The sequence below is a fragment of the Phycodurus eques genome, chromosome 22 (genome assembly GCF_024500275.1).
Source record: "Phycodurus eques isolate BA_2022a chromosome 22, UOR_Pequ_1.1, whole genome shotgun sequence".
In the NCBI taxonomy this organism is placed as follows: Eukaryota; Metazoa; Chordata; class Actinopteri; order Syngnathiformes; family Syngnathidae; genus Phycodurus; species Phycodurus eques.
In genome coordinates, this window is record NC_084546.1 from 8,813,571 (window position 1) to 8,835,247 (window position 21,677).

The following is a 21,677-nucleotide window of genomic DNA, read 5'->3' on the forward strand; positions in this document are numbered from 1 at the left end:
TTGTCGCGACTAGCGAAAAGCCGCAATTGACACCAAAGGTGTGTAAATGCCAATAGATGCCACAAGATGGTGACAAAGTCCGACTTATGTCGAAATGGAACGCAGCGCCATTTGGATGCCCGGGGCCCCCGCCCCCACCTTTGCACACCACTGTGCATAGTTTTGCTAAAGTTGTGAAGTGACCAAGTCAAAAAAATACTACTTTAGCTAATGGTAAGAACTGCAAAAATACACGTGACCGAAAACGTGTTTTTCAGATTAGACTGCGAATTTTGGAATGCCAGAAGCCGATGTTTTGAGGCCGGCGCGTTCGCCTCGAATCGTTCTGGTAGCCAGCAACCTCCCTGGTTCATATTCCTGCGTGCGCCTGCAGAAAACCTACAGAATCCGTCAGCTTTCAATCCACACGCAAAATCAACTGTAACCTTTTCCTGCTTTTTAATTAGCAGCTGTCGCTCTCCACCGTAAATGCCAGGTCGCCAGGCAATAGAAGGTTCGTGAATATCCGAAAGGAGCACGGCAGCCGTCCCTTTTGTCCGCCCCGTCGGCCTCTAACCCTGGCTGACCCCGGCACGCGCCGGGTCTGCTCCCGGCGCCCGCCCATCGTCCCTGCTTGTCTTTGTCGTCATGTTAGAGGCACGTGGGCACAGGGCAATAATGAAGCCTCTTATCCAACTCCCACCACCCGAGATGCACACATCTGTCGGAAGGCGACCTGTGACCCTCGGCCGTTTCAGCCGGCGAAGGTCGGGACGCGTGCCGATTGGCCAGCTGCGGAGGTCCCACGGTCCGCTGTGTGTGACACGGGCAGGTGGAGAGAACTAAAGACCGCCAAACAATGGCAAAAGCATCAGTGGGGACACGAGTGGGAGCCGACTCAGCACATGCATTGTTGCCCGCAGACAATCTAGCCAAGGGAGATTCAAAATGTCACTTTCAATGCCCCAAAGTCACTGCAAATAACATTAAAAGATCCCTTCACGTTTACTTACAACCCTTATTCGGTTATCCAATGCGTGGGCAAAGTACGGCCCCGGGGGCCACATACGTCCTGCTCCGGTATGTAATCTGGCCACCAAAGGATTCACACGATCGAGAGTCTTAATTCATTGTAATGTATCATTAAAATGATCTCTTTTCCATTCACACTTTTTTATTTTGCCCATCTGTCCATTTTAAAAAGCCCCCCTTCAACACAAAACTCTGACTTTGCCCACCTCCCCCGCCCCCGAGTTAAGCCATTTGCACTTGTAATCGCAACATTCAACCGAGCCTGTACTTAAATATGAACAAGTGTATTTTTCCCCCCCCCCCCTCCTGTATGCAAACCCAACAACAACACTGTGATCCTTTTAAGACGTCTTCACGGCTCTATTTCTTCTGTCTCCGCTCCGCTCCGAGCTCGGGGATCGGCTGCGAAAAAGAAGAGTAACGCAGCAGCGCAATGCAGAAGCTGTGTTTTTCGGCAGGGGGTGGAAGCTGCGTGCGTGTGTGTGCTGACCCCCCTGCTGGGTGCGAAGCAGAGAGGGTTGGGGGCGGGGAGGGGATGAGTGCCAGGCCTTCCCTGCAGCCCGATAAGCTCCCCACTTGTCGGGCTTTGCTTGATCATCGCCGATGTGCGTGTGTGGCTGATAGGCGGTAAATAGGTATGCACACAGCAGCCTTTTATGTATAACATAACCCGACTGTGTGCAAAGTGTATGTATCGAAATTTAGAGGGTGGCGTGATGTACTCCCCGTGCAGAAAGGGGAGTTATTTACTGCATTGTAGTTTCAAAATGGAAATTGAATTGCACGGTCATCGTGACGCTCGTGTCCCGCCACCAATCCTCAGCGTGTCACCTCAGGGGCCGCGTTTGGCCCCGAGTGGCCCTCAGACCTTTCCGTAGCGTGCGTCCCCGTCCCCCCCCACCCCACCCCGGGAGCATACAGCTGAGGCTCGCACACATTTTCCTTTATTGCGCGTACGTATCCACGTGACGGTCCCACATGACGGCGCATCAAGCTTGAATAGCGCTCACAGGTAACTTCTCATCATAGTGTTTTCATTTCTATTGTCCAAGGTTGCGGTTATCACGAATAAGTGGCGACGTTCATTTTGACATGTACATTGTGCCTGTGGACATTTTCTTGACTTTGTGGCTCATCTTTGATCGTTTATTTCTATTGTACAAGATATGATCACGGACATGATCAATAACTGTCAAGATGAGCAATTCCATGAAGGATATGAAACTAACGTCGCGCAGACCAGCTGCTCGATCGTCTCGAGCGCTTTTTGTTTTTTGACTTTGTCGATTGGTTCCCGTCGTAGTGTGTCCAACCCTTCTGGTGTTCAGCGCGGACGCGAGGGTCAACCCTGAGGCCGAATGTCCTGTAACTATACAACAATCCCTAGAAGGGCCTTGGGACCCATCAATGCCACGGCGCTGCTAAATGTGCAATCGGGATCATATTTGGATCAATGCATGTACTTAGCAAATTACAAACAAATTGGATTTGAACAAAGGTAACTATTTTGTTCAAATTGTGCAGCAATGTACTCATTATTTAGGCATCCTAAATTTAAAATGAAGCGGAGCCAAAGAGTCAAAATAGGAGTAATCCGATGAAATTAAGATCAGTGCGACTACATTACAAATGCCGCTTAAATTGGATTTGACAGAATCAACCAAGCAAGTGTCAACATTTGATTGTTCAGGAGTTCATGTTAAATTTGAAAATTGTAACTCTTAAGGTGTCTGAAGAAGAATTTAAAATGGTGCTCATAGTGGAATCACGATCAGATGCGCACCGACGCATTTACATAGCAAGTGACACTCAAATTGAATTTGGCAGCGATAAGTAAGATGAGTTGTTCTTGTATATAATAATGAATAACAGTTTCAAATGCTCAATCTGGATCACCTTTAGATTTAGATCAAGAGTTAAAAAATGTCGACATTTTTACACTAATAAAATCAAAATGTCTTGGCATTTTTGGTGGATCGAATAGACATTCTGAAGCCAGTTATGCTTGAATTGGATTTGACATCATTATAATTGCTGATTGTAGATACGTATATTAGTCGCATAACCGTGGGGGCGACGTGAACGTAACGTACTGTAACGTAACTTCATTAGGAAGTGATCTGGAGGACTCTGCAATTGTGCCTGCAAAATACACACACACTCACTCAAGACGCACACGCAGGCGATCCGCAGTTCATTGAACTGTCAATCACCGCATCGATACATCGAGACACAAAGAATAAGCCGCTTGTTACCACACACTCTTTCTTATTTCTTCCCATCGTGCACCGCCTGAAATGAGCATCTTTGCATACATAACTGATTGCGTTTTTTTGTTTTGTTTCACTTTAAATTACACTGTGTATCTGTACATATCTGTGCGCTTAGGGGGGGGGGGGGGGGGGGGGGATTTATTTTCACTGTGGAATAAATGGCGGGAGAAGTGGATGTGCAAGGAGAAGAGGTGGGTGGAGTGGATGAGTGGTGGGGGGTGGTCAGGACTCAGAGCAGATGGCAGACATGCCCCCCCTCACCCCTACCTCAGCTCAGCGGGTTATAGATGAGTGGGCAATTAACGACTGAACCCCCCCCCCCCCCCCCCCACATACGCACACACATGCGCCTGTCACCGAGGACCACTCCATCCATCGTCGCGCTCTACTCCACCCCCTGCGCTCTTCCTCCTCCATTAGCGACGCCGCAGACCGGTGCCAGGTAGCTGGCACCTGTCAATCAAAACGCACGCATGCACACATACGGTGTGGCCTGCTGTCGACGACGCCACACACCGGCGGGTGCGCACGTGCGCGGAAAGCCACAGGCCGCTTCCACCAACATTTTATTTTTCCTGGAAGGCAGACTTTCCAGGCTTCCCAGCGACCAATAATAAGCCTTCTACCTTCCCCCGAGCTCTTTTCCACCTCCCGTCCTTGGCTTTTTCCTCCCTCCCGTTCCAGTGGTACGACCTACGATTACAATAATAAGACTAAATCGAGAAGGCAATTTCTGTCCAAATTGCGTGGGAATGCTTGAAGAGCTGATGCCGAAATGAATTGCTGTGGAATTTTGTCGAATTGCTGATATGCCGAACAGAATGTGAATTTGTCACACGTCTCCGTCGAATTTGGATTTATGGAATTATGCTAACATTGGGAATTCTTGGAACGTCACAAAAAGTAGCCCGAGCGAACTGAGGTTCAAATGGTGTGAATTGATTGCGAAATTGGACGAGATGGTCAAATTGTAGAACTCTCCATTAATGTGCACATTTTCAAATGGTGTAATTAATAATCATCAATGTATGAGTGCGTGTGTGCGTGCGCCTGGGCTCCTCCGCTACCCGCCAGGGTCCGCGCATGACAGTGGGTTACTGTGGAAAAGCCTTTTTCAGACATAAACAAACCATTATAAACGCTGAGCTGTTCGAGCGGGGCTCACAAACAGGCAGCATGTATAGACTTTCCATTTCAGGCCACGCCGTCCACTGGCAAAAGAGGCGCTGAAGGGAGCCAAGAGAGAGAGGGGAACAGTCACTAGCTGTGTATAAATAGACGGAGAACGGAATATTGGAGAAATGAACACAAGAGGATCAGAAAGAGGCATGCATGTGTCATATTTTGGAATGTGGAGGCAGTAATAAACACTCGGGAGGGGAGTTTTATTGATACGAGGTGTTAACTGGCCTTCATAACCACCATTATTGGTTTTATTGAAAGCGATTTAACATCTTCTGAGCGCACACGTGATGGAGGCTGTGATTGGGCCATATTCCATGGGGGTGTATAACTTCGAATCTATCAATGAAACGGAACATTTCATGGACAAATGAATGAAATTGTCATATAGTTGAACCCTGCTCATTCGCGGTGTGACTCACTTTTTTTATTATTCTGATTATTTTTTTTAACAAGACTCATTGCTGATTCGCAGCTTCGGCAGGGGGAAAAAAATTGCGGCTGTTATAACGAGTGGCAATTATTTGCAGATTCAATTTTAAAAATTACAGATTTTGCTAATGTTTTTATTTTATTTACCAAAAAAAAAAAAAAAATCAATGGTCTAATTATGTGATGATATAATTCGATATATTATATCATTACATGATTTGTCATAAATGGACAATAAATACATTTCATTGCCATTTTCTGATACGGACAAAATGCTTTGATATGGGAGAATTTTGAGCGCGCCTTTGTCAATCCCAAAGGTATTCTCGAAACTTGACGTCAAGTTCTTCCACACCGAACTCTCGCCAAACTCAAATGGGCTTCCCTTGGAACGCTTCCACAAGGATGTAAGTCCACTAACGGGGGTACGCGAGGTGGGAAATGGCTATTGACGTCATGTAAATATAATGGCTGCTGATGCACCGGGAGGACTTCACGTAGCACTCAAGTCATCCCTGCAGTGGCCTGAAGAGGTTTTTTTCCAGGTAGGGAATTCTGTGCAAACATCGCAATCCCGCTGGGACATATAAGCTGATTTACAAATTAGGAGGTAATGATGAAACACAGTGAACATAAAAAGATGAAATTACCACTTCAGGTAACCTCTGCTAGATGAATAATACGCCATTGAGTGGGCAGACTGGGGAGGAGACGGCGTAGGAGTTGGAACCTTTTTCCCGGTTACAGTGGACTCTTTCTACTGCGAGAGAAAAGCTCTTTTTGCCTCTTTCGCGTCCTTGTTCGGGAGCGTTCACGTTTTCTGTTAAACACACCGGGGGCAACTCAGGGGGATCCCCGATCGCTAATCGTCGCCGCGCGCGCGCACGCGCACACGCACGCGCACGCAACTTAGAAAACACGCACAGTGGCGTTCTGTCACTGTTGCAGACTGTCTGTCTCCTTGTCGATCCAGCGGTGACTGTAACTAGGTGTAATGGCCGGCTTGTGGTTAGTCACTCTATGGGCCTATTCACAAGCCCTCCAAGCCCCTTGTGCACACACCCACACACGCACACACATGCACACAAACACATATTGTTTACAATGGTGAGTTTGGGCCAGAGTGCTAATTGAAACGTATTTCTTTTTCCATCCAAAAGAGTAAAGGGCATCCCTATTTTCCCATTTCTAAAAGTGCACGTGCGTGTGTGTGTGTGTGTGTGTGTGTGCGTGCGTGCGTGCGTGCGTGCGTGTGTGTGTGTGCGTGTCAACATCGGGGTCTACCTTGGCTGGGGGCCAAGAGTATGACTATACAATTCAAAGTGGCGCTAGGCTCCACATCCTCAACCGTGTTATTTGGGGCACGCCGTGACACATACATGTACGAATCTAATGGCGAGGGTCTTCAAACGGAGTACACCGTTCCCCCTATCTGCTATCTGGCCGTTCATCGTTTGCGCCCTCGATATGGAACATTTTTCAGTCGTGGAAATCCCCACTGTATCACAGAAATCTGCGCTTGATAGTCATTGTGTCTTTACAGGATACAACGGCAACTTGGTTGTACCTCAAATCATCTTTTCCCATTGAAATGAATGGAAATGCCATGAATCTGTTCCAGGCCCACCAAAAAAAACAGCAAAATTTTTTTGTAACATGTTTTTTAAGAAGAGAAATAGCACTGTACAATGTTATATTTGATACAAAAAAAAATAGAGCCTGAACAATTAATCCAGCGGCCAATATGAGATCTTTTCAAGTCGGCACAAATCGGCTGATTCTTGCATATTTTTTTTATTTTGCACATGAACACAACACAAAGATAATGACATAAAAAATGGCCAAAAAAATCACCTGATTTTCGCTGATTTCTCTATTGTGATGTCAAACAAATACTAAAAGTTATTTTATTCATTATATATTTTTTTATTCATCGGCCGGTTATATATGAATTTTACCCTATAAATATTGGAATCAGCATCGGCCTCCAAAAAACATCCATATTGGTTGGACCCTAATCAAAACGACTCTTTTTGACGATGTTTATTTTTATTTTTTACACATTTAAGCATTACAACAAAAGACAAATATCATCAAATTCAAATAAACAATGTATGTATGCATCAGGTCACACTGGGACAAATGCAAATGATTCTTCGCTCTCCTCCGCCTCACCCATTCGCGCTACTCCGGCTTCCAGCTCTCGAGACCCTCTCATTTTTAGTGCCCCCCTCCCCCCTCCCGCTCCATCCCCGAGTTTCATCGGGAGTGGATTTGAATAGATAGAAAAGGGATGAAAGGCTATTAAAAAGGTTTCTCCAGGTCACGGCGACAACATCTGTTTTCCAGTTCACCGAGCAGAGACCCGACCGGCAAGATTCTCCACGGTGCCTGGGAGGTAGCAGGCAATCATTTGAAGAGAAACAAGTCCAAAATCTTTTGTTTTCCTCGAAGTAGTCTGGATTTATATCAAGTCAAGGTCTGCCTGTCGTAGGACTGCAGAAATTCACTTTGTGCAAAAGAAGGCTGCCGATTTAAGGGCCTCTGCGAATAGAAAATAGCTTTTAAAGCTTGTTTTACGAACAAGACCTTTAGGATTGGTCACGCCAATTATCTTCATTATTACCATTATGTGCATTAGCATTTGCAGTATATATGTTGGTTATTAGGGAGTTGTTTTAAATAAAAATACAGTACACAGTGGGAGCCGGAATTCTGGCTGGGTTGTAGGTGATCAAATCCAGTATTTCGCAATTTCGACCGATCATCTGCCGAAGACCATGATTAAATAATTGACCGTAGAATTTAGAAAGTTAATTTCTTGAAGTGAGTCAACGTACAAATTCAGCAGTGGATCAAATCAGTATTTCCCCCACTGAAGCAACTCATTTTGTTTTACCAGGGGTTGGTTAGTTTTGCCTGAGATCATGTTTCTGTATTTATCTTATGTAGACTCATACCTTTCCCTGGTGAAACAAAAGGAACCATCTGTAGTCTTTGTCGTGGAGGGGATAAACCCAAGTCAATCCAGGCCTCTCAGGACTGATCTGTTCTCCTAATCCTATCAGCAGTGGGCCAAATCTTAAAATCTATCTGGGAGTATGGGCTGATAATATGAAGGTTTAGGGCAAGGAAGGGGAAAAAGAAAAAAAAGAAAACTCAAGACCACTTGAGTTTGACTCGAGTTTGTTATACGAGGCAAAAACTCACAGGATTGAAGAGCTCTCAAATGAGTTTATAGACAAAAAAAAGTTGACTCCTGAGAGAAAAGAAAGGATTCAAATGAAGCGAGCAAATGTCCAAGTATTATTATTATTATTATTTTTTTTGGCTCATGATCGGAGAGGTCAAAACAAAGGCGGCAAACCTTGGAAGGCGGCTGACTTTTCACAGCTGTGTGCGAAAGAGAGAGAGTGTGTGTGTGTGTGTGTGTGTGTGTGTGTGCGTGTGCGCACGTGCAAGCTGGTATGTTATTGTTTTGGTCTGACTGCGCTCCGTCAACTGATGCCGCTCACGCGCGTCCACATGCTCGCATTTCTTGCCCGTATTCTCTGGCGCGCACACATGCACGTTACTCACATTTTGTGGTTTCAGCTGCTGACTGCAAGCAGGAGGCGAATAGAGAAGATGAGACGTCCAATAATAGTGGAATTAACAACAAATAGATAGGAGTGAAAGCAGGTGCCTGTCCTGGGAAACGGAGCGATAGGATCCTCTTCAAGAAATATTGACCTCAAAGTAGGAGGAGAGACAAAAACATGCTCACACACAAGTCGAAAGGCAACTTCTGGTGGACTAGTTTGTCATCCATTTTATATACAAGTTATTCTCATCGGGCACAGGTGCCAAGCTCAAGGCCAAATCTGGCCCGCCACGTTGATTTATGTGGCGATTTCTATGACTCTTGCTCGAATCCGTACCAAAATTTGAATTTGTCTGATGAAACAAAAAGTAACATTTTAAGCATTTTTTTCTTTGCAAACCCCCCCTTTTTTTTTTTTTTTTTTTTTTTTTTACAGTAACTTAATGGAGGGAGGGGGAGGGGGGAAAACCCAGTTTAACGTTAAAGGGCGCTGGAGTCGGACACCCTACCTTGGCAAAATCTTTTACATTTCACAAGGACTGCGAGTCAAACATTCAATGAGAATCAATGAGAAAATGTTGATGCACCCTAAAGCAGAGGAGATAAATGAATCAATTTTACTCGTATAATCTTCTGTCCTTTTCGAGGAGAGGTGGGGCGGCACCCTGGCGCCCTCTATTGACCAGCCGGCCCTGAATAGTGAATACGATGATGAGACATTCATATGATCCTCTCGAGAAACCGTACCAACAAATGCGTTCGACACCCACTGTCATTGGCGAAACATGGAAACTTTGAACCCCAAAGCTCAAAACTGTGAGGCACATGTGTAACCACTTGTCCACCATGCTCACTGGATTAGTTTTTTTCTTTATCATAATAAAAAAAATCATCACTTACAGTCATTGCAACGGTCCCATGAGGTTTTTGTCCTTTTGGGGGGAAAAAAATACACACAAGCGTAGTTTCACACGCTGCACGATGATCACAGCGTATTTTAACTTCTGAGTGGAAAGTAATATTCCCTCAGTGTGCGTGCGTGTGTGCGTGCGCGCGTGCGCGTGTGTGTGTGCATGTGTGTGCCTGTGCGTTCCATTTGTCTTTCCTCCCACTGTTTTTCTCACTTTGCACAGTTACGTCTCACTTATATCGCCCGTGCTTTTCTGACATTTACAGCTCGCTTATGTTTGCTTTTTAAAGCTTGTGAAAATAATATTTTTTAACATAAAAATAATAATAAAAAATAACACAGGGAGTTATGTATTTTCAGTTCTCGTACATTTCTTGATCACAGAGGATGGAAATAGTAAATGTGATAATAATGTATTCTTTTTTTATTTAAATGTTTTTTTTTTTCATGGCACCAATGAGATGGCATAGCCAACCCGCACACATTCCAGTGGTTTTACTCTTGGTTGTGGAAAGTCTCCCATTTCCACACTTTTTTTTTCCTCCAATATGACACTCATTGTAAAAAAAAAAAAAAAAAAAAAAAAAAAAAATGCACCGTTTGCCACTTTTTTTTTTCTTATTAGTGGCATATTCCTGACTAGCATGTTGCTTTATTGGACTTTATACTCCATTTTTATTCCCCTTTTGCTCTTATTTCCAGGCTTTTTCTCCATTTCTTATTATTTATTTATTTTTTATTTTTTTATTTGATTTAATTTTTTCCCCCCCGCGACACTCGTTTGTGATTATCGATCTGCCCCACATGCTTTTCATTCTCTCGTTAGCCGGGTCTATTTAAATCCCGCTGCGTGTGCTTTATGATCATTGGCCATTCTGATTGAATAACTGTCGCTTCTTGGAGGAATGTGACGGTGTTGCATGACTAAAAGCAAGAAAAGCTGACCAAAAGGGACATCTGGGCATCCCTATATATATATATATATATATATATATATATATATATATATATATATATAGCACCAGTTGGTGGTTTTGATTACACCAAGGTTGCATTATCCAATCTATTTGTTTACGCTGCACTTACATTGGCACATATCTGATACCTATTGGATTTTATCCACATTTTCATTCGATCCCACACCTTTTTTTTTTTTTCTTTCTTTCTTTCTATTTAAACCACCATGACGCATGATTTGTGCCACTTGAGAGCGAGAAAAAAAAAAAGAAGTGAATCGTGTCACTTGAACCGTGCAGCATAAATCGTTCTTCTCAAGACTAATATTGGAAAAAAAAAATCCAAATTACAGGTCTTCATCATCACTTTTTAAAAACACGTCAAATCTGTTTTTGATGCCAGTTTCGCTTTTCTTTTCTTTTTCAGGCTCTGTGCGTCTCCCTCAGCACGGAAAGTGCCAAGGACAATTGCTGAAAATGATTTTTGAAATCACCATAAATGGCGGCGGAGGCTGGCAGCCGTGTGGCGGAGTGTGGAACTTGGCGCCGGTTGGAGCGCAGCAATGCCAGGCGGACGAACCTCAATGTGAGGTGCCATTGTAAACACGCAGAACAATCGCACACATGAATACACCCTGCATGTGAGATCCCCGCATAAAGAGTGCCAGGTATATATATTTTAAATATAGATTGTCCTGCTTTTACTGTATGTGCGCACATCAGTAAGCATTGACGTTCGCTCACCACTAAACAAGCCCGGTTTATGCGTTTTCTGAGAAAAGCCATTGATTTTACGTCTCACCACATCGTTGCACGTCTTGCTTTCACCTGTAATTAACGGTTGACTTTGAACACAGTAAGTTTACTTGACCGCCAGGAAACGGTGTCAGTCTTTATTTTACAAACGCGAGCAAAGTGATGAATAGTACTGTGGAAAGACCAAACCACATGGGCTTAAATGGCCTCACATGATACAACTGGGTGAAGTCACCCGAAGCAAATAATAATCTATTATACGCAACATCACATCCCTGATTTTTACTGACTTTAAAACTCCCTTTTTTTAATCAAATAAAGTTGTCCTCATTTGCAGCCTACGTCGTCAAAATTCTTCATTCGTTTTATTTCGAGGTGTTTTATGGTTCTAGCGCGAGTATTATCACCAGTGTCATGTCACAAATGTGGATGACTGTTACGCCTACATTAAACAATATTTTTAAGAAATGTATTGAATAAGGAAAAACATCAATACATCTACATTGAATGTCCATATTTTCTTATTTTGAATCTTTGCTTCTTTTTTTTTTTTTTTTAATAGCGACATTTAACTTTTAAATTCATTTGTGTAAAGTGTGTCTTGATTACGAAGGTGCAGCAAAGCAGATTTTGCCAATAAGTATGAATATGAATTCATACCAAGAGGTTCATTTTCCATCTCTTTTAGTATATGTTCCTTTTGTCAGAAATCCAGCCTTCACGCTGTCAAATAAATGGTAAATCCATCATTTCGACAGCAACGAACCAACAAATGGAGCATTTTTAGCACCCACTGGTCAGCGGCGGGACGGACAGGACGGCCATCAGGCCAACTGATTGACAGCAGTACAAACGTTAGCGCATTTGCTCTCTCGGGAGTGTTTGAGAGATGCGTTGGTGGGGAAGGTTGGGGGGGGGGGGGGGTTGGGGGGGGCTGGCTTTTTTTTTTTAATTTCACACAGCCCGTACCGGTTGTTCGATTGCAAACCAACGGTCGGCCGTTCGATACATGGTATCGGTTATTTTTAGATTTCCCATCCACAAGCTTCTGTCGTGCTCAGCGGGAGGAAGAGCAACGATGGCTGCTCATCTCGCTGCTTGAATGTGTGAGTGGTCGACTGTAATAGGCTCCATCCACGCACACACACGCACACACAAAATGCTTCTGTGCACGTGCAAACAGGACCACACGCAGATGGGTGTGTAGAAATTGTGCACGCAATCACACGACAGTTCCCACATGCTGCACATCCACAGCTTTTCTGAATACATGCGAAGCCTCCCGCACATGTAATTACACTTATATGCGCACACACACACAGACATGCGAGTTGACACGCACTCAACGGGGGCTGTCCAGTGTAATACGCTCCAGTCACGCTATATTGTGGCTACCACGCCGCTGAGCTTAGCGCCAGCCCGTATGGATGGATCATGGTCTTAACTGACGGGACTTAGATTTTTAGACGGGGGGGGGTGAAGATGCCCTTATATGGGCGTGCAGCTCAGCCCGTGCCACCGAGCTAATGGGCAATATCAAAGCCAACGGGCGGCAAGTTCGTCGGATCGTTCGTCAACTTTGACTCACACGTTGTTATCTATTTGCGCCAGCGGTGGGCCGTCAGGATCTACGGCCTTCTCACCGACGAGCTCCATGAAATCGCACTGAGAAAATGCACTAATTTCAGTCCAATCAAACGGCCCTGCACACAAATTAATGCATTTGTCATAATCTGTCTTTTTGTTGACTTTGTTTTGATTCCATTTTTTTTCCGTTTTGTTTCATGCCATGTCTTGCTCGTTGGGTTTTCGTTTCCACGTGTTCTCGTCAGCCCTCACACTTGTGTCTCCCGATCAGCTCCCTACACCCACTCGTGTCGTGTCCGGGTGTGCCTCGTTGTCTCGTCAGCTTGTATTTAGTTCCCTGTTTTCTGTCACTCTGTGTTGGATCATTGTGGTCATAGGTCACGTTTCTTGAGTCCCGTCATGTCAGTTTCCCTGTTGTTTGTTACCCACGCCATGCGTTTTGTCCGTATGGGAGCTCGGGTGTGCTTTGTGGGCTCCCATTGGCTCTTGCTCATTGGAACCCTGCCATCAGCCAATCAGAAGCACCGAATAAAGTCATTTAGGGCCCGACCGATGAATCAACCGATAGCCCTTTTCAAATCCCCCAAATTGGCAGATGTTTTGGCCAGTTTTTCCTCATTTTGTGAAGTAAAACAAATATTAGTTGATAAAGTATTGTGAAAGAGTCAAATGTTCTGCCCGCAATTTATATATTTATTGTTTTAAGCGTGACGGGACTTAAAAAGAGGTAATGTTATTCATTATATATTATTAAATTCATTGGCCGATTAATCGGTTATCTGAGTTTTACGCTGCCAAATACTGGAATTGGCATCGGCCTCAAAAAATGTATATTGGTCGGGCCCTAATTTTAAATAACATTTAGGGATCGCTTTTATGACAGCAACAAATACATTTTGTCTGCCGACAACTATAAAATCCACAAGTACATGTTTCTGTATTTAGTGCCTGGATTATGAGAAATTTTATGTGGAGGACAGCAAATGTCCTCCCATTCTTGACTGGCCTATATACAGTTTGAAATACAGTACGGTATATCTATTCCTGGCCCGAGAAAGTGGGAAATATCAGTAGAGTGAAATGGAAGCGTGTGAAATGTGACATTGTGTGTGCACGCAGGTGTGTCTGGCACTGCTCTTGGCATTGATGTGACATTCTCTCTGCATGCTACGTCTATTTTGGGGTGTGTGTGTGTGTGTGTGTGTGTGTGTGATGCAGTAGGAGACATGTCGCTGACACTGCAGCAGCGCTGTCTATCTCACCCCAATTCCTCCTCCTCCCTGCTGCATGCATTTATACGCTCTCTTCCTCACCCAGTCTTGTGTGTACATTTTGTACCGCATGTGCCATTTTTTATTTTATTTATTTTTTTGAGCGGATGAACGTTCCCTGCTGAGACCAAAAGCTCAGATCCTGTCTGGAAAGTATAGTTTTGTGTGTGCTTCTCTGACATTTCGCCATCCTCCTCACTCCTTCTCCTCATTTGACCTCTCCATGTCTGCCTCCATCTTTTTTTTTTTTTAACAACCTCCCACGTCTGTCTGTGTCTTTGCATGTGAGCGGCGTTTGAGGCTTCCTCCACCCCCCCCCCCCCCCCCCCCCCCCCCTCCCCCGCTGAGACTTTTGATGTGTTTAGAGTGTGATGTGCCAACCGCGATGCGTTTTGTCTCTGTGTGTCGTGCTCACGATGTACCTTCTTAAATATCTTCCTTTTTTGAAGTCTCATGGTGTGTGTGCTTTTTTTGTTTCAGACAGTGCGAACGTGACTGTCGGGAACAGCGAGTTCAGACTCCTCCGCCACCCCTCCCTTCCTCCATTCCTCCCTCCGTCTTCGCATCCTCCATCCCTTCCCCTTACCTTCTCTCCTCCTTTCTGTCTCTCCGATGAATAATTCAACCTGTGTTGCACTGCAGGTTTTCCCCCCGTTTCTCCGCATCATCTTGGAATCAGACTGCCTTGATAACAGATTGCACTCTTGAGCGTGTAAAGTGGGGCTCTTCCACTCTCCATCATTTCGCCCTTCTTCTTATCGGAAGGAGTGAGTCACATCGAACCGGTCAGTCCGCAACGTGACGACCGCTCCGCGTCCGGGAAGTGCACATGTGGAGTTTTTCCAAGAACCTGAGATAATCCACAGCAACCGCATCACCTGAAGTGATGTGTTTTCTGAGTGGGCAGGCAGGGAATTATAATGAAACTGATTCCAGAACGATATCAGGACATTGTCAGTCTCTGGAGTCTATAAGACAATCCTTTTCAAATATGTTCCTCACTTAATGCTGCTGATTTATTTGATGGCTCAACGATAATCCTCATCTCCACCTAACGTGGATTTAATAGGGATAATAAATGACAGGCACTGTGTGCAATACATCAACAGAAAGAGTCGGCGGTCCTCGTTTTAAACATACTCTGTGTATATTTGATTTATAGTGAATACACCCAATAACAGGTGTCAATTCAAGCTGAAAGGTGGCCTTAAGGCAGTGATTTCCAACCACTGTGCTGCAGGAAATGATCTAATTTCACTTAATTGGTCTTCAAAGGATTTTACAAATAATGTGCTACCTTGTTGTTGGAGTTTTAATTTGTTCCACGAGCACTCATTCCCACTGAAATGCCATTAAGCTGTTTCAACCTTGCAAAACAACACCACATTTGTTTCTGTTGATAAAGAAAAATAGCACTGTATTGTACAAAAGCTTAATAAAACCAAAAAAAAAAGTGTATTGCAGTATTTGTGTGTTGGATGTGTGCCTTTCAGGGCACATGCAACATTTCCTTCACTCGAAATCCACGCAGAGGCGTGTAATTTAAAGCTATAATCCACAACTATTTTTGGGTTGAAACCAAAAAAAAAAAAAAAAATGGTAATTTTCACCCAAGGCACGACAAGAGGAGGTAACAGAAAGCTGATAAAAGCCTATCAGCTTCTGACACATCGATAGTTTTCAATATATATTTTTTATATTTAGTGACTATCCTATACATTCCTTCGCTGGATCATTTGGTGGCGCTCTAAAATGACATGGCAGAAATGACGTATTTGACCTACGAATGGGGAGTTTAATAAGCTTACCCGCTAACGTTGAACGCTCCAGTCACGTACAGATCCTTGTGTCCTCTTTAGCATATAGAGAGCTATGCGAAACTATTGCACCGCTTTTAAAGGGAACGAGAGGAGCCGCTTCGATTGGACAGGATTGAAGTCGGCTGTGAACTAGCTCAGACCAGTGCAGACATCCGACCTTTGAACGTTCGGCGGTTCGTGAAATTACCAAGGCCGGGTCTAACCCATCTCCTCGCAGACTTGCGCCACGGTCAGCGCTGAATTGACAGATCAAAGGATCCATATCGGATTTAATAAGCCATTGGCAGTTGCACTGTGCAGGTCAACTTTTGACTTTAAAAACAACTGCAGATGTAACAAAGCACTGTAGATAGAGATTGAACATAGTCTAGAATAGTAAGCCTTTATGGTCATTGTGTGGTGCATGTGTTCAAACTCAAACCCGAGTTGAATCGATGAGCATAGCGGGCGGGATGCCGCAGCATTGGCTGGACAGTATTTCCTCGTTTTTGAAAAGTAACAACTTTTGATGCCATTTTGACCTCCAAAAAGCTCCTGTGCCGAAGTATTGAATATACCAGTTACACAACCCCACGTTATCACACATTTAACAACAGGTTATTTTTCAATCAGATGGCGTCCCAGTAGTTTGGAACATATTGACAGCGGAAACGGTTACGCCGAAAATTAACCTGGGTATCCACCTGTTGTTATTCATACAAACAGAATTATAAGTACTCAGGCCCAGAATTCGAACGGAGTGAATAAATCGGAACAAGGTCATCGTTATTTGACGAGTTATCATTTTTGGGGCATTTTTGTTTGGTGTGCCATGAGATTTGTCGATGGTAAAATATGTGTCTTGTTTCAATAAAGGTTTGGAAACGGTCTTAAGGTGAAATGACAAAATGAGAAATGTAATTTTGTTGTCGCACAAAAAACTGACTTAGATAAAGTACGGCAGGAGGTTAGGATAGATGAAGCATAAGGTAGAGGTTCGCAGGGGGGGTGAGATGTTTACACCGGGCTAGCCTCTTGACGTGACCGTCGTCATGGCGACCGGGGCCATGTGTCTCAGTCGCTCCAGAGGCAAAGGGGAGGGGTTCGGACGATGGGGGGGGTAGTGTGCCGCGCGAGCCAATCACAGGCCGCCTCAAGCACACGCACGCACGCGCACACACACACATGTACACACGTGTCCACTGATGTGATCTTCTACCTGACAGAACAGTTGTGCAAATGTGATTCCAAGCCACAAATAGACACAACAAAAGCTGATTCCATCATAACGAACGACCACTGGAGAACTCACCAGACAATAACATGTATTCGCCGTTCAGTGGCAGCTGGTCAATAGAGGGCGCGAGGGTGGCGCCTCACTGCTCCTTGAAAAGCAAGTGAAATCATGAAAATGACAGTAAAATATTAAAATGAAAATGTTTCAAATTATATACACATCTATTTTTAGATAAGTAGTATAAATAGTATGCAGTTAATGTGGATTCGTTTGTCTCTGGTCTCATTTTATGACACAACATTTGGTTAAGGGCGCTTCGACGTTTTCCCATTGATTTTCGTTGAATGTTTGACAGTCAGTCCTCGTGAAATACAGAAGACCCGTACGGGCGTTGGATTCCAGCACCCTTTGACGTTAAACAGGGCTACTGTTAAACCCTCCCACCCTCATCAAGTTCCTGTAAAAATGGGCTTGGTGAGAAAAAAAATGCTTGAAATATCTCAACATTATTTGTTGCATATGACAATTTGAAATTTTGGTACAAATTTTAGCAAGACTCTTGGAAGTTGACGCAAATGATTTGCTTTCGCGGGCCACATGAAATGATGCGGCGGGCCGGATTTGGCCCCTTGGGCCTCGAGTTGGATATTTGTGTTGCACCATTATCGATGCATTTAAACATGAGTTTTGTTCACGTACTGCATAGAGTTGACTGGCTCCATATAAACGTGCGCAAGAGTATTATTTATACTGTCGAAGGATGATTAATATGCAACGCGTCAACAGCACTGCCTTTGTCTGGTTCTGTCGTCAACGCGGTTGTCATTTCAAAGACTTTGCTCCTCTTTCAAATACATGATTATTCCCTAAAAAGATGGCTTCTGTGACTCTTTTCCTTATTTATAGCTTAAAAGCCCAACTCCCACTGGCAAATTTGATTGTCTCTGGGATGCACTTAGAAAGCCGAGTCGCCACAATCCTGATATAGAACACTCCTCAGCTTCCGTTATTCAACTAAATGCGTGTCGTCTTAAATCCCGAGATCAACTCAAATGAAATTAAGGTGGAAAAACAAAATGGCCTGGACTAAGCGCAACCCGAAATTTAGGAAGTCAATGTGTGCGACAGACCCAGACTGCATCAGTACACACACGTACAGATGCTAAATGTAAATCTGAATTTTAATCAAGACACTTTGCCTATTTTTTTTTTCTTAAAGAAAGAAATGTATTTTGTTGTTGTTGTTTTTTTTGGGGGTGGGGCCTGGCAACCCAGTCTGCATCGTTGCGCACTGGACAGTGTGACGTAATCACCCGCATGAACAACAATGGAAGGAGCTCCGAAGATAATTCAAGGATTCAAGAATGTTGTCAATGTAGTCTGCAACAAAAAAAAAAAGAGAGGATGCCAACTTGCTTGGCTTGCAACTCGCGCATTAAAGACAACGACGACGTCGAACGTCATTCGTCACTCCAAAACTCCCAAAGACAGGTAAGCTAATTGAACAGTTTAGCTAGCTGGTCGAACATTCCGTTTTATAGATCGCTTTGGAACCATCACAAATACAAATGGCGCGCTTGTGAACGTTTTAGTACAACTAAGTAACGTAACTAGACGGTTTAAACAATTCAGTGGTATACATTCAATCAATCATAAGCTCAGTTGTTGTTGATTTAACTTTCATAGGGTGTGAGAAGTAAGCAGTTGATTGATAATGGATCAATAATGTATTTATTGACATTGTACAGTCGGCTACATTTAAGTGAAATGTGTTGCAAAACTTGCTTGTTAAAATGTTCAGGTTGTTACTAAGTGGCATATTTGTGTGAACCTTATGCCTTGATATAATATTGTTTTTGAACAATGTTTGATTCAAATTAATTTTCATCACGATTACGAGACATGATGGCGTCGTTATCGGCATGTTACGGTAAGTACTGTACTGGTACCCGGTCGAGTCAACTTAAAGTCTAAACGTGTTCCTGGAGTTTTGTCATTTTGACTAATTGTGGGGACTAACAAAAAAAAAAATGCTAAATTTGGGAATTAGAACTAAAAAAAAAAAAAAACCACTCTGTTTTTGCAGAATTTTGGAACGCCAGAAGCTTGTGGTTTTTAGGCCGGCACAAGACAGAATGTACTCGCCGTGAAACATTCTTGTAATTGACAACATAAAAATAAAATAAAATAAATAAATTGAATCAGGGCCTGGACAGTTAATACTGCTTTTATGAATTTGTTGCCATTGTCTTTCTGCTTCATGTTTATCTGCCTTAAAGACCCTAAAATCTCAAGCTATCAAAATCGGATTTGATTTAACCTCTCGCTTACGTCTTTTTGATGCCGTGTCCTCATTCAGGGAGGTTGAAAAAAAAAAGCTATAAACGAGCCTTTTCAATCTACCCAAGTATAGCAACAAAGTATTCTTACTTCATTACTTCCCACCACTGAGAAAAGATAATCCCCATTGTGGTCCACCAGTTAACCAGCGAAAGGCTAATCCATTCAACACGAGAGTTCATCCGATGAGTGACAGATTAACCCGCTGCAACCCGGACACACAAACACACTCGCTTATACTCCACGATGAAGCCGAGAGTAGTCAGACTGCTTTTACGGCGTGTGTAGCGTTGACTGTGAAATGAGAAATTTGGAACATAAAACGTGGGAATCAGTGCACCTCCGTGGTGGCGCCATAGTTCCATCGTGTGGCCACCAGAGGCGCTCTCGCTCTCGCTCGCGCTCTCTCTCTTGTCTCTTGTCTCCAGTCTCTGCAGCAGCCATGAGGAGGGGTGCGGCTCTGCACAGATTCAGGTCAATGAGTTCCTTGTAGGGAAAAGAAGAGTGCCAGTGATGCACACACACCCACGATCAGTGTGTTACTTCATCCAATAGTCTTATTATTAGTCCTTGTATCATTTTTAGCACAGCACACATAGTACGCATGCCTACTCATTGTGCTGTGGTTGTTGAAGATGCCTCATGCAAACCTTTGTTACATGACAAGATCACTTAAGTAGCCGGATTGTTTGCATTATGTGTGCGTGAGGTAGTTTTGATCGGCCAGGCCAGTGGCAGTGCGGCTTGAGTTACACGTCGAATTTGCAGGGCGGAGATCCGGGAGCTGCGAGCTAAGCCGAGCTGGGTTGGGCGAGCGCCACTACAGTGCGACTGCAACACGCACGCGGAGTGGGGGGAAACGAGGTCGGCCTGGCGCTCGGTCAAAATTCTCTCTCTCTCTCTCTCTCTCTCTGCGTAGGATACTAGAGCACATGCACAGCGGGAGCGCTGCTCTACTGCACCATTTAAAAAAAGACGGGGGCGTCCAGTGCACTCACATAACTCTCGCCCCAAAATGGATTTACTGTGTCGTGTGCACATGGTGGGACTGATATAGCATGCTTCACCTTATTGCTTCATTGTTGCCATTGTCACAATTATCCTACATCACAGATACAAAAAAAAAAAAAAATTACAGTGGTACCATGTACTCACAAATACGTTTTTCAATTTGCTTTGTGTTGCAAGTGACAATGTTAGTGTGTTTCACATGCTGGCGCTCGAGTGAAGTGGAGATATGAAATAGAGTCATTATTGTACTGTAATGGCCTCGCAAGTGGGCAAGGAGAGCCACAACCGCGGATGGACGTTCAGCCGCTTATTGATTGGGACAAAGTGTCATGCGCACAAATGCAAAAGGAGAACACCCGCAAGGGGCTGCTGTAGGCCACAACTCACACTCAGGTGCTTACACGCAGACTAACCGGCCAACCTGACTCCTTTTCTGGGTGTTTAAATACATTTACAATGTGCTTTAAAACAATGTTTGAATAAGTTTAAATGTGTTTAGAGCCTGTGGGAGCGGTACATTATTTTTTTTATATTTAATTCCAAGGTCTGTCTATAACAGATTTTCACCAACACCAGGTGGATCTGGAATGTATCCCCCCCTGATAAAAGGGGTTCACTGTAATCTTGTATTGGATCTTCCAAAATGACAATGTGACACCTGTGAGCCTACGATCGTAGTTTTGTATTCATCAAAAAAAAGAAATGGTGCTTGTAAGGGACATTCAATCGCCCACGTTCACCTTCAAAGCAATCTCTGCAGCATTTGTGTCTTCTCCCTTGCCTCAATCTCCCGCCTCCTGCTACAGGAGAAATGTACCTCCCCCCACCCCCCCCAAGTCCTCTTATCCGTGGTATTTTAAAAAGACAAGCTAAACTGCTTAATATGAATATGGTGGTTATTCCGCACCATTTCCTGTGTCACGTGTGTCCTATCCCTTTATAGGTCAAACAGGGCTAATAATAATTGGAGTAAAAATGGCCTGCATCAGAGGGCGCAGTGACTGACAAGGCACCAGTGTAGATGGACAGAACCATTTGCAGTGTTGGTCTCAACCATCCTGGCCATAATTCATTTTGTTCGTCTTTGGTCTGCACTACCCTTCCCACAGTTTCATGAAAATCCGACATGTAATATTTGCGGAGTCTCATGCAAGCACTTGTTTTTGTGCTGGGCGGAGGTATTAGTGCTGATAAGATGTAAATGAAGCAGATAGTGCCCTCCAAGAACAATCTGGCCTCGCATCAAAAGGACAAAGATGATGTTACTGTTTAGGAACTGTACGCTGTGCTGGCCTTTTTGTGATGACTTTGCTGAACGCGGCTGATAAA

At 44.0% G+C, this 21,677-nt stretch overlaps 1 protein-coding gene across 8 annotated transcripts in view; it reads left to right on the plus strand.

Moving 5' to 3' along the window:
- il17rel (interleukin 17 receptor E-like) overlaps positions 1-15,385 on the plus strand; it is a 27,163-nt gene extending 11,778 nt beyond the window's left edge. For 3 of the 8 annotated variants that reach the window (XR_009767641.1, XR_009767645.1, XR_009767646.1), the window contains 2 exons: positions 10,775-10,933; positions 14,442-15,385. Coding sequence is in view for 1 of the 8 variants with exons in the window: in XM_061668521.1 (XP_061524505.1) it covers positions 10,775-10,835 (61 nt within the window). In the remaining 7 variants the exon portion in view is untranslated. Of the gene's footprint in view, positions 1-8,492; positions 8,637-10,774; positions 11,535-14,441 lie in introns of those variants that run through there. The other 5 variants (XR_009767642.1, XR_009767643.1, XR_009767644.1 and 2 more) reach the window with 5 other exon arrangements.
- Positions 15,386-21,677: the final 6,292 nt, after the last annotated feature.